This window comes from Phaethon lepturus, unplaced genomic scaffold (assembly GCF_000687285.1).
Source record: "Phaethon lepturus isolate BGI_N335 unplaced genomic scaffold, ASM68728v1 scaffold41627, whole genome shotgun sequence".
Taxonomy (NCBI): domain Eukaryota; kingdom Metazoa; phylum Chordata; class Aves; order Phaethontiformes; family Phaethontidae; genus Phaethon; species Phaethon lepturus.
Window position 1 is genome coordinate 1 of NW_010551908.1, and position 17,218 is coordinate 17,218.

At 38.7% G+C, this 17,218-nt stretch overlaps 1 protein-coding gene across 1 annotated transcript in view; it reads left to right on the forward strand.

Annotated features, from left to right (window-relative positions):
- Nucleotides 1-1,846: 1,846 nt before the first annotated feature.
- RFX6 (regulatory factor X, 6) overlaps nt 1,847-17,218 on the forward strand; it is a gene marked incomplete at its 5' end in the record, with an annotated part of 25,168 nt that continues 9,796 nt past the window's right edge. Inside the window, 8 exons of the mRNA XM_010291067.1 lie at nt 1,847-1,924; nt 5,505-5,532; nt 9,818-9,925; nt 12,287-12,364; nt 12,458-12,571; nt 14,634-14,683; nt 15,455-15,614; nt 17,032-17,176. Of these exons, the coding sequence (XP_010289369.1) occupies nt 1,847-1,924; nt 5,505-5,532; nt 9,818-9,925; nt 12,287-12,364; nt 12,458-12,571; nt 14,634-14,683; nt 15,455-15,614; nt 17,032-17,176 (761 nt within the window). The remainder of the gene's footprint in view (nt 1,925-5,504; nt 5,533-9,817; nt 9,926-12,286; nt 12,365-12,457; nt 12,572-14,633; nt 14,684-15,454; nt 15,615-17,031; nt 17,177-17,218) is intronic.

Below are 17,218 nucleotides of genomic sequence, written 5' to 3' on the forward strand. Positions count from 1 at the left end.
TCCAACCTAGTAATTCTGTGATTCTGTGATTATGACATTTAATTAAAGGTCCCATTGGCATCCTAAACCACCTTGAGGTGTCACTTTGCTTTGATCAGCCAAATCTGGCTTTAATGGATAAAAAGGCAACTGCTATGAGCAGATGGTCCTATGTCAGAGCTTCTGAGTATTAACGAGTATTTAAAAATGGTCAATTCACCTCATCACCGTCCCTCAGAAAAATACACTTATGGGGCAAGAGAATGAATGGTAAAGAAATAGGTGAGAAGCTTTTGGCCTTCCTGTGGGTCACCAGGTACTACTGCAATCTACTGGTATTATGAAGACTCATCATTTTCAGGCAAACAGTAAAATCTATGATGTTTAACAAGCGGCCACTCTGTCACATTTCTTGGCTGTAAAATCCTCAGTGCATGCAGCACTCTGCTCAGAAACAGAACAACTATTTCAGCTGAGATTTTCAAAGCTACCTAGGCTAAGCATATATATTATCCTAATGAACATTTTCTTAAATATCATTTGTATCTATCATCTTGTATCTAAAGCCTTTAGTCAGCTTTGTAAATATAAAACCTTTGAGGGTTTTGTTCTTATCTCTGACTGTCCCATACAAGAACAAACAATAAAATTGTGATTTTTTTTAAATGGACATCACCAGGAACAGCAGAGATGAGCTGAAAACATTTGTTTATGTGTTCTATGAACTATTTGCTGGGGACTGTGTGTCTTAAGAGTACATTTCTTCAAGCTTTTGAGAAGTTTCAGTGAAATTAGTGCAATGTGTTGCAAAGTGTTACCTCTATATTAGGTTTGGTTTACATGCAATATACTCGAACTACAAGTGTTACTTTGAAGCAGTTCAGTTAAACCAGCTGCGGTGGTGTTTTCAAGCTAACTTGAGTAAAAAACAAATGATCCTGAGTATGCTGTCCATAACATTCTTAGACAACTTCAGTTTAAAACAATCAATCGTTTTTTAAATCTACTGAGCGGAATTTATAAGAGAGGACCTATCACCTTTGACAGATGAACTCAAGCAATCTTTGCTATGACTGGTAAAGAAAAAGCTGCCCTGAGCTTGCTCTCCTGCCCTTCTCCTGAAGGTCACTTCTTTTGTAGCAAAATCAGTGGAAGGTAGTAAGTACCTACTGTGTAGCCAGTTTTCTTAGCACCAATACACCCTCTCTAGCGTCTTTGGTTAAGGTGTTGGGTTCGGCACTGCAGAGGCTGAGCAATAGGCTCATGTTTCCTCCTTCCAGCTCTGTTTGGGAGCGGTAATTTCCAGGAGAGCTGCAAGGGAGACAAATGTGGATGAAAACTGGCTAAGCAGCTAAATAATTCAGCAGAGTTGGTCACCCTACAACCTTAGAGAAGAATGAATGAATGACATGTTAGCATTTTTAGTCATAGGAGGCTGAACACTGATTTATAGGGTACAGTGGGGAGTTATTTTCAACTGAAGAGTGCCCTGTGGGACTGTCTAGTTATGACAGTGGTAAGCCTGATAAAATAAACCTGGTAGATCAAACCCAGCACCCTTTCAACAAACAAAGTAAAATGGAAGAGAATGCACATTAGGGATTGTAACATGTTTCCAGGAGATTTGCTGTTCCAGCTACATTCTTGTAAGAGAGTAAGTGTTTTAAATTTGATGAAGATCCCAGCCTTGAATTTTGGATCAAATCACGACAATACTGTTTTCTATGACACCAGATTTTGTTCCACGTCAGTGAAAGTAATTGGTAGAAACTGTTAAGAAAAGTTTTCAGAAAGCATTGAAAATCAATTTGACACTTTGCTTTACTTGACACATCACTCATAAACACTCCTCTTTTTTTTCCCACAGGTATCACTATTATGGAATTGGCATTAAAGAAAGTAGTGCATATTACCACTCCGTGTATTCTGGAAAAGGCTTAACCAGGTATAGTCTGAGACGTAATCAGTGGAGGTCTAACTTTAACCTTCTCTTAGGAAGGTATTTGTAGGACAATAATTGTTGTTGACACCAGAACTAGTGTTGCTGCATATCTCAATGTCTGGCATTCCCAGATTTAGGTAGTAGTTTGTTCCCTAAAGACATTGATTTTGTTTTAACAGGTTGAGCTAGATCTTTTGCTAGTATCACCCAGTATGGCCCCACCTCAGTCAGTGTAGAGCTGCGTCAGCTTGTACCGGCAGAGGGTTTGTTCAAGTTGGTGTAAGGCAGCAAAACACCATTTCCAGAACACTTGTCTCATTTTGTTTACTTGTGTATCACCCTCTGAGTTCTTTCCCCAGGACAGCTTCACGTTATGAAACGTCTGGGGACTGGTGTGAAGCTGGCACCTGTGGGCAGGAGGGAGGGATCAGTGTAGATTAATATTTACAGGTCCTTTGACTGGCTAATATCAGTTTAAACCTAACCCAGGAAGCTCTAATTATATTTATTTAAGGGACAGCTAGCAGGATCAATACGTTACGATAGCTGCCTGTTGGTTTGCCAAAGATTAATAGTTCTTAAAACAAATGTCTCTGTTCACATATGGCTTGAATGATGGTTTTCATTGTCTACAGCAGTATACCTGTATAAGTGGGGACTCTGAAAAAGGAATAAATGAGTTTATAATCACACATAGAAAATTCAACTGCTGGCAGTTTTACGATATATCCAAACAGACTTTTTCCAAACAATAGGGTAAGTGTAAAAATTGAGGCTAATGTTGCCAATGATGCTTAAAAGGAGGGCTCTCTCCACTGCAGGACTTAAAGGATAATAGACTGGAATATGTAATTTCCTAGTCCAGTATTTATCCAGAGCTGTGGAGGTGTTGCTGGTACACAGTGAGATGAGATTCTTTTATAATACAGAATTATCTTGAACAAATTGCTCATTTAATTGACCAAAAGACAGTTATTTTCATTTAAAGAAATATAATCACTCTTAGACCTCAGCTTTATGTCAGCCAGTGCCCTTTACATGAAAAGCTCTGTCCTTGCACAATCTAGCAGCAGTGAATGCAAAGAAAGTGGAGGTTCTGCAAAATACTCCACGGCTGGATTTCCAAAAGTATATGTTCACATAAAGATGGCATGGATAGTCTCTAAGATTTTCAGGAGTACTCACTAGATTCAATAGTTAGGAACCTTTTCTTTGTGTTAGGACTTGTGCTCTCATGTATGAGATGTTGAATTTTCAGGGTCCAGCAGCCAAATTGCCTCCCTGGCTGGTTGAGAACAGAAGCTCAAATGCTCATTTTGCACAGTCTGGGCCATCACTGTGGTTGGATTTGTCTGTGTGAAGATAACGATGCAGTAGCCTGGGGTTAAGAACAAGCTTCTGGGTAAGGAAAGAGTCAGGCAGTGTAGGGGTTCAAAACTGGGAGTGAATCTCCCAGTTGCTGGCTGCTGCATATGATGATCCATCGTAAAATCTGTCCTTTGGCTGATGTCTGTTCTGGTAGGTGAGCTATAAAAATGGTTCCTGGATCAAGCTTGGGGCAGAAATAGGCAGGGAAAATATATGGATTGATAATGATATCAGATCACACCATGCACAAACATAGGCATATGGAGGCCTTTACCACCAGGCTTGCATGTTAGATGGCAGCTTGTCAAAAGATTAGAAGGGGCAATGGGCCTTAGTTTAGCTGCCTAAATATAGGCCTCTACTGCCATTTCAAATTTAATTGGCATTAATGTATTAATATTTAGGTAACTGAGCTGAGTACAATAGTCCTTAAATGCAGGTTGCAGATGCCTGGATCCTTAACTTCCACTGTAAATTTGACCTCCTGGCTCCTTTAAGTATTGAGCCTTGCACTGTGAAAGGAGCACACCTAACACCAAAAATCGTTAGTATCCTCAGCTCTGTGTGAAGGGTAGCTTTAGCTAGCAATTAAGGCCCTGGAGGAGCAACGCTAGCAGATGCTGCCTCGTGTTTTTGCCGTACATTCTGTGTACATTTTGCTGCACATGCGGAAATCCGCAGTCCACAACAAACACATCCAGCTATGAAGCTAATTAGCTCCATGCTGTAACCAGCTGAGTGATGCCTTCTTCCATACTCATCTGCTAACAACCAAGGGAACTCTGTTGGTAACGTGCTGGATAATCATGTGATGGGAACTGTCAGGTACCTGTGCCTGGCCTGGGCAGGAGGAATTCCGTAACCGCTCAGCATCTGGTTTTCTGTCCTGCCAGGAGAGCATCTCAACAGCATGAAATCACATATCACCACTAATAATTATAAGACTCAATGTTGCCCACAGTATCTTATCAGTTGGCAGCTATCAGAACAGGAAATAACAATAATCAAACAACATTTATGTCTCCAACATTTTGGAGAGGGTCCAATGGAGGGCTACGAGGATGATTAAGGGACTGGAACATCTCCCGTATGAGGAATGGCTGAGAGACCTGGGGCTGTTTAGTCTGGAGAAGAGAAGGCCGAGAGGGGACCTTATCAATGTCTATAAATACCTGAAGGGTGGCTGTCAGGAGGATGGAGCCAGTCTCTTTTCAGTAGTGCCCAGTGACAGGACAAGGGGCAATGGGCACAAACTGCAGCCCAGGAAGTTGCACCGCAACGTGAGGAAAAACTTCTTCACTGTGAGGGTGACGGAGCACTGGAACAGGCTGCCCAGAGAGGTTGTGGAGTCTCCTTCTCTGGAGACCTTCAAAACCTGACTGGACGCGTTCCTGTGCAACCTGCTCTGGGTGATCCTGCCTTGGCAGGGGGGTTGGATTAGGTGATCTTCAGAGGTCCCCTCCAACCCCCACCATTCTGTGATTCTGTGATTGATTCTGTGATTCTGTGATTTATCGTTCTATTGATCCATTAGAATCTCTATCAGTACACATTCTCTAGTTTAGTAGTTATAATTTAAAACATATGCTTTCTAATTTCTGCACTGAAGAGTTGCCTGATAGTCCAATAACTTTACTGGCAATCTCCCAACTGGACTCTTCATAGGACATGCACTATACTGCAACATATTTTTGACAGTTAATGAATCTTTGATCTCAGAAATGCATTGCACCTGCATCAAAATAATACTGTGGTGAAAAAAATGGAAAACAGCTATGATTTCTTAAATTTCCTGAGAAATGTAAATTCTAGATATATTTTTTCTACTCTGAATTTACTCAGCTGTATCAAAAACTTTATGTATTTCCCAATAAAGACGTTATGGACTTGCACCTGTGCTGTCCTTTTGATATTTGTGAAGTTGCAAAGATCCGAAGAAAAAACTAAAACTGGGTTTTATACTTTACTGTTTGGTCAATGATGTGAATCTTCATGTTTTAGAAGACATTAGCAGGTTTTCTGATATCCTCAGGCACTTGCAAACCAATGGAAGAAGTAAGAAAAAAGCATTATTTTTATTATAATTACATTTGGAGAAATGTGATCATTTTTCTAATTGATCTATTTCATATGTTTATTTTTTATGTGTATACATATACAAACTCTAAAAATGTTCTGCTTATGAAAAAATAATCAAATGTGTTTATTTTCAAAGGTTCTCTGGAAGCAAGTTAAAGAACGAGGTAAGTGCTGGAGTCTGTTTCCTTTCACTTCTGCTATAATCCATATGACCTGTGGTTTTCTTCACATTCATTTCTTTGAAAATTACAGCAATAATTTTCATTAAAGATTAGACTTTTTTCATGAAGCTGAGTATTTGCTCCTGTAAATATCCAAAGGAAAATAAGATTGGAAGGCACCTTCTGGGGTTCCTGTTCCAATCCAGTTCCCCATAACCACAGAGCTTCATAGTAGACCCTCTTAAGCAAAGAATCAAGCTCTAGCTTAATTTTTTGCATCCATTACTTTTGCAAGAGGGCTTTTTCAGAATCTCATTTGTCTGATTGGAAGCCAAAAGATTTTTTTAATAAATAGAGTTGTATACTTCCTGGTCAGGATTGTCTTTATTTTTTGCTCTTCATGACATGTTCCTGTGCTATGCCTTTTCACTGCTTTTGCTTGCTAGATGGAACAAGCAGCAACTTTAGTGATCAACCTTATAGCCTTTCACTTTATTTGTTACGATTTGAGTATCTTTATACAAAAAAAATCATAAAGTCTTGTAAATGACATGTCTCCAATTTCTATTGGAAATGGCCCTTCTGATGAACCCTAGAACCTCATTTGGGGTTTGTTTGGTTATTGTTTATTTTTGTACATAACGGGTTAAGGATTGCTCCCAGGATTGTTCTGTGAGTTCATACTGGCATGGAACAGCCTGCGCCCTCTTTATTAAACTCCTGAACCTACAAAACAACATAGGCACATCTCAGCCACGTTGCTGCAGAGAAGAGTCCCTAGCATGCAGTAACTGTTGAAGCATCACTAGGAATTGTTTGGGAGACTGCTAATTGGCATGGGCCAAAAGTGGCCGTTCTGAAGAATACTGTTCCAGTATTGCCCAGGACTGTTTCCTGATGCTATTTAATTTACCAGACTAAATATACCCTCTGTGATTGACTGATACACAGCAAGTCTTTCTCCTTTTTCATTTCCAGATAAAGAACTCCTAGCTGATAGCAGAAATTTTTATTGGTCTCTGGGGGTGTAGCTTTGCTCTATTGATTTTCATCCCCTTTATTGCCATTATCTGAAAGCCATCCAGGTCTTTCTACGTGACGTCTTGGTCTTCCTCTTTATTGATGATATCACTAGCTCATGTCACCCAATTTAATCTATGAAATGTTCAATGAGATCAGCCCCAAGTCTGATCTTTGAGAGTCTTCACTTCAGTCCCTTTTCAACCCAGTAGTTTCCCTGTCAACACAACTTGTCAGCATTTCAGGTGAAGTCAGGTTCTTAAACATTTTATGTTCTGTACTAATCCCCATTCTCACCAGCATAACTAATCATTTCCAATGGTGACACTATGTCAAGTATTTTCGTGAGGTTCAGATAGATTAGATCTGCTGAATTTTCCCTGTTTGCATAATCAGCTATCTTATCAAAAAGAGATAGTGGTATGCCATGGGTTATCCCCAACATATTCAAGAATTCATGAGTGCTACTACAGCATTCATTCTTTCAGAGTTTTGGGACTGAAAATTTCTGGTTCCCTTGGCATAAATGAATGCACGTTTACTTCCATCTCTGATGTGGCATTCCCAGTCTATTTGGGAATTGACAGAACCATAAACGTGTCTTCTTTATGCCCCAAAGTTCAATACCTTCATCCTCCCAGAAAAAGAATCACAGAGAAGTCAGGGGAAATAAGTGGGAAAGGGCACATCAGTATGAGTTTTGGTTGTGTAGCTCTGTCTTGTCTGAAATTATTCAGGCAGGTCTTAAAAGAAAAAAAATGTCTTTTGTGGTCAAAAATGAATTGTAACAACCTCAGCGTACTAAAAATTTGGCATCATGTTTTCCATTAAAGTGAACAGGTGATATATCCTTATTCATTTGCTTGAAAGTACATGCAGTCAGGTATTCCAGAAAGATTTGCAGTGATTGCATAAGGTGTAATTCTCAGTAGGAACATAAAGACATTGAAAAGATGTTAAAGCACTGATTGTCTAAATATACTGAGTAAATGGCATTTGAATGAACACTTATTGAGCGCCAGGGACACTGTTTACTTCTGGTATGTTTTATCACATTTTCTAGTATTCTCTCTGTAGGGGGAGATATCAGCAAATTCTTTTATCTAAACCAGTTAGTGCACCATTAGAGTCTGCATGGTTAATTAGGCAGGTAATATTACTGTCATTATCTTAATGTTAAACGGCCATTAGAAACAGATGGCATTAAATTGAAAGGGCGAGTGGCAGTGGGTTAAAATATTAAGCCTAGAACTGAGGCATAGTCATGTAAGCCCATTAGGAAGGTAAAAAACATTGCAGATTGTCTTCTCTTAAACCTCCCACCACCATCACTGCCTTCTTTTTAAATTAGCTAATCTCTTTTAATCAGAGCTTTTAATATATTTTATGGGTAATTGCATAATAAAATCAGTGAGATTACTCCTGTTATTAAAAAAAAACAAACCTCCTGATACTGATAGGCAATTACAAAACTGCAAGAGTATTGACACAAAAAAGTACTAATGTTTCTAAGTTTCTACAATTTATTTGACTTAGAGCTTTATATGTATTTGAATAGTAGATAGCACAGGCAAAGTGTGTTTACATAATGTATGCTTTTGTTCCTTGCTGTCTGTTTTGGCGGATATATCACCCTATAAAAATAGGGAGATATATATATGGTGAATAAGTCAGTTACAGCTATAGTCTTCTGAATTCAGTATTTGAGAGAATTTCTCTTGAAACTGGCCTCCAATCTGTGAGTCAACATTTATAGCAGAATACTCCCTTTTGCACGTTTTTATGTTACACTATATACCTACTATTCCCACTTCAGTGAAATCTGACTGTATGCAAAGGGGTAGGAAAAGGTCACTTCAAGTACCATTCAAATACCTCGTGCATGGTCATAAATTCCACCCATTAGTACAAAGGGAGTCTGCGCAGAAGTAGTGGATTTACTGCAGGAATATGCAGAAGGGCCTGCTCAAGGCTCCGTACACTGCCTTGACATAAGGACTGGGTGGGCTAAAACGAAACAAAGGGTTTCAGCCAAATAGTCTTCTCTAGGTGTGAATGCAATCCTATGAGAATAAGTACAATTCAGTCCGTAAGGACAGAATCATAGCAGAGATGTTATTGCTTCTCTTGAGGATGAGGGTTTCATCTTGATTATATCATTTGAGAGCTTAATAAGTGTAATGTGGTGTGCATTATAAATATGAGCATAGTAACACTATATCACTACAGAATGTTACTGCTCAGCTGTACTGAGAAGTGGACTAAATCAGATTTTGTGAGAGTGTTAGGTTAGGAATCTAAACAAGGGTTGATTTACCATATATTGCTTCATGGTCAGTATCCACACACACAAGGCTGCTTGTTGTTTCATCCTTCAATCCCACCTCTCCAAAGGCTACCATCTAATAATTATTCAAGGTCTTTTCTCAGTCTGTAACTAGTACAAGTTGTGTATACCATATTTTAGATGTTACAAGCTCAAGAGGCTTAAGAGGTGAACTCTAAGAACTAAAAGGAACTCTCAGATCAGCAGAATTTAGCATAATTCAGGAGGAATTTATCTTGTCTCCAGATCAGCATTGACCGTGTCTCAAGAAAGTAGCTGGAGATCACTAAAGAGCTCAGAGTATCATTCTTACTGAGATATGAAACTGGGGCTTCATGTGAAGTCTGCCACAATCAGTGAGAGCTATATAGTAAATACTTAGTTCAGAAGTGTCCATAAACCCTACATAGCATCACGTCTGTAACACCATAAAATATTACCAAACTTTATGATAAACTAAAATATTAAAACAGCAGAAATCACTATTGCCGTGCCATCGGAGCAGGAAGAGAGCAGGGGAGAACAATAATATCTCCAGTACCCTAGATCCTTGCACTAGAAAGATGTATATTAAATAAAACTTTGGGTCTGCCTGAGGATATCACAGTCCATATTGTAGAGGAGAGTAGTATTGTACTTTAGTTTTTCAACATAGATTAAATTCAAAGCTTGTAGAATTCCATGAAGTAATGTGGCTCAAAGCTGCATCACTCTGAAAACAGTATTTGGTGGAGCTCAGATCTAAGAACATATCCAGTTACCTTCCTGAGCTAGAATCCAGGTCTAGATAAGCGTCAATATTTTGGAAGGATTATCTGGTTATAAATATTCTGGCATGTTGAGATACTTATGAGATAATATGCAACTTTAGCATGAATTGTTGGTTTCAGTTGAATCTATATCAGCTATTTCAATGTTCCTATTTTTTCCCTTCCATTTCAGGGTGGTTTCACTCGTAAATATTCTCTGAGTTCCAAAACTGGAACACTCCTCCCAGAGTTTCCAAGTGCTCAACACCTTTTGCTTCAAGGGTGCCTTTCTAAAGACAAGGTAAAATGTGAGCTACTCCTCTTCTGACTTACAGATCAAAAATTGCCACAGAATGTTTCTTCATATCTCAGCCTTTGAGGTATTGACATGAAAGAGCCAGAAATGTCCATAATCAAACAGAGGTGACTGATTTATAGAGGGGGAAAACCTTTACCAACACCGATTAACTGGCTTTCCACTGGAAAGGTGGTTGAATTATTTACCTATTAACTGACCTAGTATTTTACAAACTGATGGTATGTAAGACGGAGAGAGCAAAACAAATAACTGTGAGTTGTATTCATTCCAAGTGCCTTTGGATTTAAGGTAAATTTTGTTCCAATTAGATCAGAACAAATAATTCACAACAAATAATTAGATGAACTTTACTCTCTTTCATTAATTGGTTCAAAAGAGACTGTGAATATCCAAGGTTTGGGTTTTTTTTTTTTAATTAATAAAACCATATTCCTCAAATCAATACTCGGCATTGCTCATCCTATGGGTAACTATTCAGTTAGAAGTATCGCTGACATATGTTTTATGTCTTTGACTGCTTGCCTGTAGGTTACGACTGTGTTGTTTCTGGTCACTTAGGGGTTGCTACATCCCTGAACTGTGCTAGAAACCTTTTGGTACACATTGTGAACTCTCCAGTTTAATTCCAGTACAGGTCATGATGGTGGCTGTTTTGAGATATGTTGCTTTAAAGCCTTTTGTTTTATGAACCTTCCTCTTAAGTTTGTTCTGTAAAAGTAGTGAAGCCTAGGATTCCTGTTGTGAAGAGCTAAACAAAAGGAGCCATCTGTAGTACAGACATCTTAGCTGGAAATCTTACAGTTCTTAAAGAAAGCCCAAGAACGGGTGTACTCAGCAGTGTGCATCACCTGCTGCTGTAGTGTCCATCAGTGAAGTGACATCTCTCATACATACAACAATCTCCTAACATTTAAATCTCAAGAGCATTTGAGGTTCCTTGCAGACCCAACATAGCAGTGTAAGCCAAGCTGAATTTTACCACTTCAACAATGAAGAAAAAGGTGCGACTCATTTTCTCTTCATTTGTGGGTCAGTAGCATGTAATTGCTCTGATGTTGGGACCAGATGATGGGAGGGCTTGGCAAGGCTTTGCAGCTGGCTCTGGCTGGCGACAGCCTCGTGGAGTAATGAGGAGACTGTAGGAAGAGAGATGAACTTCTGTGTGTCTCCCTCTCTCTTTCCTTGCTGCTCTTTCCTCATTCCTTGTTCTCTTATTTCCTGTTTTCATTCCTTACTGTCCCCTCCTTCATCTTATCTGACAAAGAGTTATTGAATCTAGCGTAGTTAGGTACTCTGTTGAAGAAAGCCCATACATGAAGTTTGACTCCTGCATTAAACTCCTAAGAAACTGCATGCAACTTAAATCTCTGGAGAGTCCATAAATGTAGCAGTCTGCACTAAAACAGATTGATAATTTCTGCATTTTTTGAAGAAAAATTACCCAAACTTTAAACTTCCATCAACCCCTTCCAAAAAATTCTTTAAACTGTTCTTGAATTTCACCCTTTGCCAAAGATATGTAGGTACAGAAACAGCTCTGAAAGTCAGCAAGGTCCATTTTCAGAGAGATCTTTGTGCTAAACTGATTGAAATAAGGTGGTGCTAGGTTTATTTGAAACCTGATGTTGGTTTGCCAGAGAAGATCACAAGCTGTAATGAACTTTCTGTGATTCTGGACCATCAGAATGGTTTTCCTACTCCTTAAAAAACTTTACAAAATTCTTGTTTTATAATTTGCTGCAAATTTTAAAATTTACTACCATTTTTTACGAAGTCTTGTAATACCTCTGCACAGTTATTAAAATAAGGGAGCACTCCACTCAGATAAATTAGCCTGGTGAGATGAAAGGGAGTTCTGCTTTTTAAAGTTCAGTTCTTGTAAGGCAGTGATTAAACTTTGACCAAATGACTGGCAGCTATTTTCTCATTTGTCCAACTAGATGATGTTTCAGAACACTCATAGACGCCTATAGTAGCCTAATGATTAACTTGCACTACTCTTTTGGATTAATCTTTGCTTCAGAAAAGTGAATGTACTTCACCATCTGACTGGGTAATCTAGCTATTGCCTTAGTTTGATATCCACATTTTCACAGCGTATACACATTCAGATGCTACATTTCTGACAACAGCATTGAGACTTAAAGATGTTGATAAAAACTAGAGATGAGTGACCTCGTCATCACTTCTGGATATGCAGACTGTCTATTTGTAAACATGCGTTGTAATACAGTTTATATTCTATATTTAAATACTAGCTACAGAAAGCTGAAACCTAGATCACTATAGCAGTAAAGGAGAGAGCTAAGAAACTCTATTTAATCTTTCTTTCTTCCAAAATAGGTAGATACTCTTATCATGATGTACAAAACACACTGTCAGTGTGTCCTTGACAATGCAATTAATGGGAACTTTGAAGAGGTAAGGTTGTTTGAACACACATTCTTAGTATATATGCACAGGGAGTAAAGAAAGCATTATTTATGTCCATGAATTTGGTTCCTACTCCTTTAGATTCAGCATTTCTTACTACATTTTTGGCAAGGAATGCCTGACCATCTTCTTCCTCTGCTTGAAAATCCCGTCATCGTTGACATCTTCTGTGTTTGTGACTCAATACTGTATAAGGTAAGTTAAGCATTTAGCTATAAGGGTAATCGCAACCATGTTACAGCTTTTGCTTGAGTAAAACCAGCATTGAAGTCAGAATAACAGGATGCCATGGCTGCTTTCTGCCTCTTACCTGTGTCAGTCAGCAAGGATTCCATTGAAATCAAGAGCATAAAACTGGCTCATGTAAGAGCTGAACTCCCGCCTCAGCTCTGCCGCACACTTGGTGTGTCACTACGGGCAGCACACCAGCGGTGAAATCCTGACCTACTTGCTTGAACGTAGCTAAAAGAAATGCTTGTGTGCTTCGCTGACAAGGCTAAGTTAAACCTGGATGAAAACTGAAGCCTTGTTTTCACTTAAAAGATTATTGCAATTTCTACCGACAAAGGGAGTCTGTGGCAGATCAGCGAGGTGATTCTACCTGTGAATCTGCTACTCACAGGTTATGTCAGGCCATGGTTCCACGTTACAGAGCTGGAACAGTGGAGGGTTAAGATATTCCTGCCTCTGCTGCCTGCTGTGCTTTGTTTCTGTTCCTATGCTGCTGGATGTACCAGCAAAGCTGCTGCACTCTGAACAGGTTTGGGTTTAAAAAAAAAAAACTAATGAACATTTGTTTTGCAGAGTTTTTGTACCATATGAGTTCTTTGAGAACATGACATCTTATGAGAATATTAGATCATATGAGATCTAGTTCACAGCATGATCACACAAATAGTCAAAACTAAGTGAAAATAAGGAGTGTTGCAAGGGTAGGATTAAGCGGTAGAGCACTGGGGAAAAAATAAAGTAATGCCACCAAAGTTTCCCAAGTTTTTAATTTGGAAAACCAGATTGGGTCATTAATTAATAGCTGCAAAGTACTTTAAGTTCCTCTGATGGGACGTGCCATATAAATGGAAAAGGATTGTCATCCTCTCTGTAAGACATTTCACAGCGACATATTGATGGGAAGAAATAACTATTGGCATAACAGTAAACACCAAGCAGTCAAGGCAAGAGAGGCTTTGAGGCTGTTCAGCACTGAGTGCCTTATTGTCATCTATTTGTCATTCTTTACTGTAAAAAAATATGGGGGAAAAATCCAGAAAAGATGAAAATATATTTTTCTTCGAAGTCTATCAAGCTGTAAAGTTAGAAGAGATGTTTTAGATAGCAGAGTGAAGTAAAGGTGATTAGCATCAGAGATCATAATTACTACCCTGGAGATGAGTCATTAAGCCTCAACTACTTGTAGAGGTTATATTGTACATTGAATTTATGAGTTTTTTTCCTGATCTAAATGTGCTGTCCCAATAGATCCAATATTAACTTTATTTGTAATAAATATTTAATATGATAGAAGAAAAATACTACAGGAGCACTAAATTATAAATTAAGACAGAGTTTCTGAAAAGTTCATAAATTTACTATTGTGCCTCGTCTTTCTTCCTCACTATTTCTCACTTATAATCACGTTAGATATTCTTGACAGCACAGCTGCCAGAAAGAATGAGGAATTTTATTGTGTTGTTATCAAACCATTTGCATTAATAAGTGGAAACAGGTTTTTGGGATATAGGCTAACAACTTTGCCCTCCGCAATAACATCCCCAGAAGGCATGCCAGAAGGCACAGTTTTTTGCCAAAACAGTTCCACACTACACTTAGGTATAGGGATTTGTCCTAAACTGTGAAAGCCTTCAGTGCCACATGCAGTATGGCAGAAAGAAGAGTCAAGTGCCTGATAGCACTCGAGGACTTTGGAGATACTTGCGTATCTGCTTTACTGAGACATACATCTCGCTTCTACTGATTTCCCTACTGTAAAACACGAGTGATAGCACTTTATTGTTTTACTGGCATCCTGCCATATGTTAAGAATGAGAGCTATCTAGGTATATAAATATCTCGTACGTTCCCATCTAATAGTGATGTGAGAAATGAAGGTATATAAATATCTGGATGATAGGTTGAATAGCTTTATTGTGTATAAATTTTCTGTCCTTATCACTTTGCAATCTAAGTAGACAACACAGACATGAATGAAAAAATGAGGAGTGGAAGCTTGATATAATCTTCTGTTATCTTTTTGAAGGTCCTTACAGATGTACTCATCCCTGCAACAATGCAAGAAATGCCAGAAAGGTAGGTAATTGACGATAATAATGCTACATTCTGTTTGTTAGGCATATTCCAAGTAAATAGCAGGAATTCTATATCCTAGAGAAATTTTCTCACAATATTTATACTCATTTTTAGAACAGTAGAGTATGTATGGAAAAATACTGTCAGCTCCAAGGACAGATATAGAACAGCCTTAAAATATTACACAGTATTTTAATGTCCCATTTGACTGGCTTGTTGGATATTTTGAAATAAGTTTCTGCTATATGAAAGTCCTGGAAGATCAAAAAAGAAACAAATGTACTTGTGTTGTTTAAGGAAAAATAATAATAGTTAACATTTTCCAGAATACTTTTTAGGTTTGTATCCTATGCATCACCATAATATCTAAGCATTTTCTCAGCAAGACATTAATAAAAGGATTATTATAAGTTGCCTTTGAATTTTCTCATCTTTCCTTTCCCTTGAAGGGCATCTTGTTTGGCGTTTTATGTCTGACTAAGGTCTTTCACTTCAGATACCTGTAGTGTTTCTTGAATTTCTTATGTTTTATTCTTAAAGCTAGTATTTTTCAACCTATTTCAGTTGGCAGATGACTTACAATTTTTCTCAGAGGCGGTACAGATCAATATATAGTCAATTTTACCCTTTTGGTGATTTGTCGTTTCTTTTTGGTGAGTAATTCACAGATATGTCCAGGAGTCTGTTAATCATAGATTGAAACTCAACTATTTAAACTAACGCAAAACAATTTTTATTGATGTTTCTCTAAACCACTTTTTTTCCCTATAGTTTACTGGCGGATATAAGAAATTTTGCAAAAAACTGGGAACAGTGGGTTGTTTCCTCTTTGGAAAATCTACCAGAAAACCTGTCAGATAAGAAACTGCCTATTGCACGAAGATTTGTTTCCTCCCTGAAACGACAGACATCATTCCTACACCTAGCACAGGTAAACAGAGTAAGACCATACCTCCAAAAAATTGTCAACTACATTCAGTGCACCTTGCTGACTATGAGATATAATGCCTTATTTTTTCAAGGTTCAACTTCAGCCATGGAAGACTTGCATCTCATAGGTTTAACCATGCATGAAGGAAGTAGTCGTAAACAGATCTGACCAAAACTTCAAGCTTTTGTAGTAGAAAAGACAGCAAAGACCATGGTTATAACGAACTACTATCATGGGAACTTTTGGCAATCAAATTATGAAGTGGAATGTATAGGTATTTGTTTTAGTTCCAAATTGGAAAATATCAGATGATCCTTCTTGCCTAACAAAGGTTCGCTGTCTTGTCCATGGTGACCTTTAGTCAGCTTATTTCTTTTTGATTTTTGACTGAAAGAAGAACATGTGAGTGACAGGTAGCTGAGGGCTCCAAGGCTGTGTTGGCAGGATACAGGCATCTGCAATTAGGAGGCACCTCTGTGTGATGGTTTGGTAGATTATACAAAAGGATACAATGCCTTTTGGGGAACGTAAGTGCTAACAGCTTGGGCTTTAAAGTGGTAGTCCTCATGGAGAACTGTAGATGCACCATATATTCATCTTGACTTAGTTTTCTCTTTCATAAATACTAAGACAGAAGTAGCACGTGGGTGACATCATGAAGATGATCTGATAGGAAGGCACATTAGAAGAGCATTAGAAGTCTAATGGAAGGGGAACATTGTCTCATCTGATCTACGAAAAACCCAGCCATGATAAGAAAATTAAACAGAACGTGATTCTTCTCTGAGGAGTTATTCAGGTGATCCCCAAGTGTGGATCTGTGCTGGTTTTGGCTGGGATAGAGTTAATTTTCTTCATAGTAGCTAGCATGGGGCTATGTTTTGTATTTGTGCTGGAAATAGTGTTGATAATCAAGGATGTTTTAGTTATTGCTGAGCAGTGCTTACACAGAGTCAAGGCTTTTTCCACTCCTCACACTGCCCTGCCAGCGAGTAGGCTGGGGATGCACAAGAAGTTGGGAGGGGACACAGCTGGCCCAGCTGACCAAAGGGATAGTCCATGCCATATGACATCATGCTCAGCAATAAAACTAGGGGGGAGGTTGGCTGGGGGGCCGCTGCTCAGGGACTGTCTGGACATCGGTCAGTTGGTGGTGAGCAACTGTTTTCATTTGCATCACTTGTCTTTCTTGGGTTGTATTTTCCACTCCGTTATTTTTTCCCGTTTCCTTACTACTTTTTTTTTAATTATTAAACTTTTTATCTCAAGCCACAAGTTTTTTTGCTTTTACATTTCCAGTTCTCTCCCCCATCCTACCGGGGGGTGGGGAGTGAGTGAGTGGCTGTGTGGTGCTTAGTTGCTGGCTGGGTTTAAGCCACGACAGGGTCTCAGCATTTTACCTTGCCTTCTCTTCCAGATTGCTCGGCCAGCCCTTTTTGACCAGCATGTGGTGAACTCCATGGTGTCGGACATTGAAAAAGTTGATTTGAATAGTATTGGCTCTCAGGCACTCCTTGTAGTCTCAGGGAGCACAGAGTCTGATGGGGAGGTCTACAGTGAATGTAAGTCCATGGTGATATTTTTGTATCATTAAAAGTAGCTCA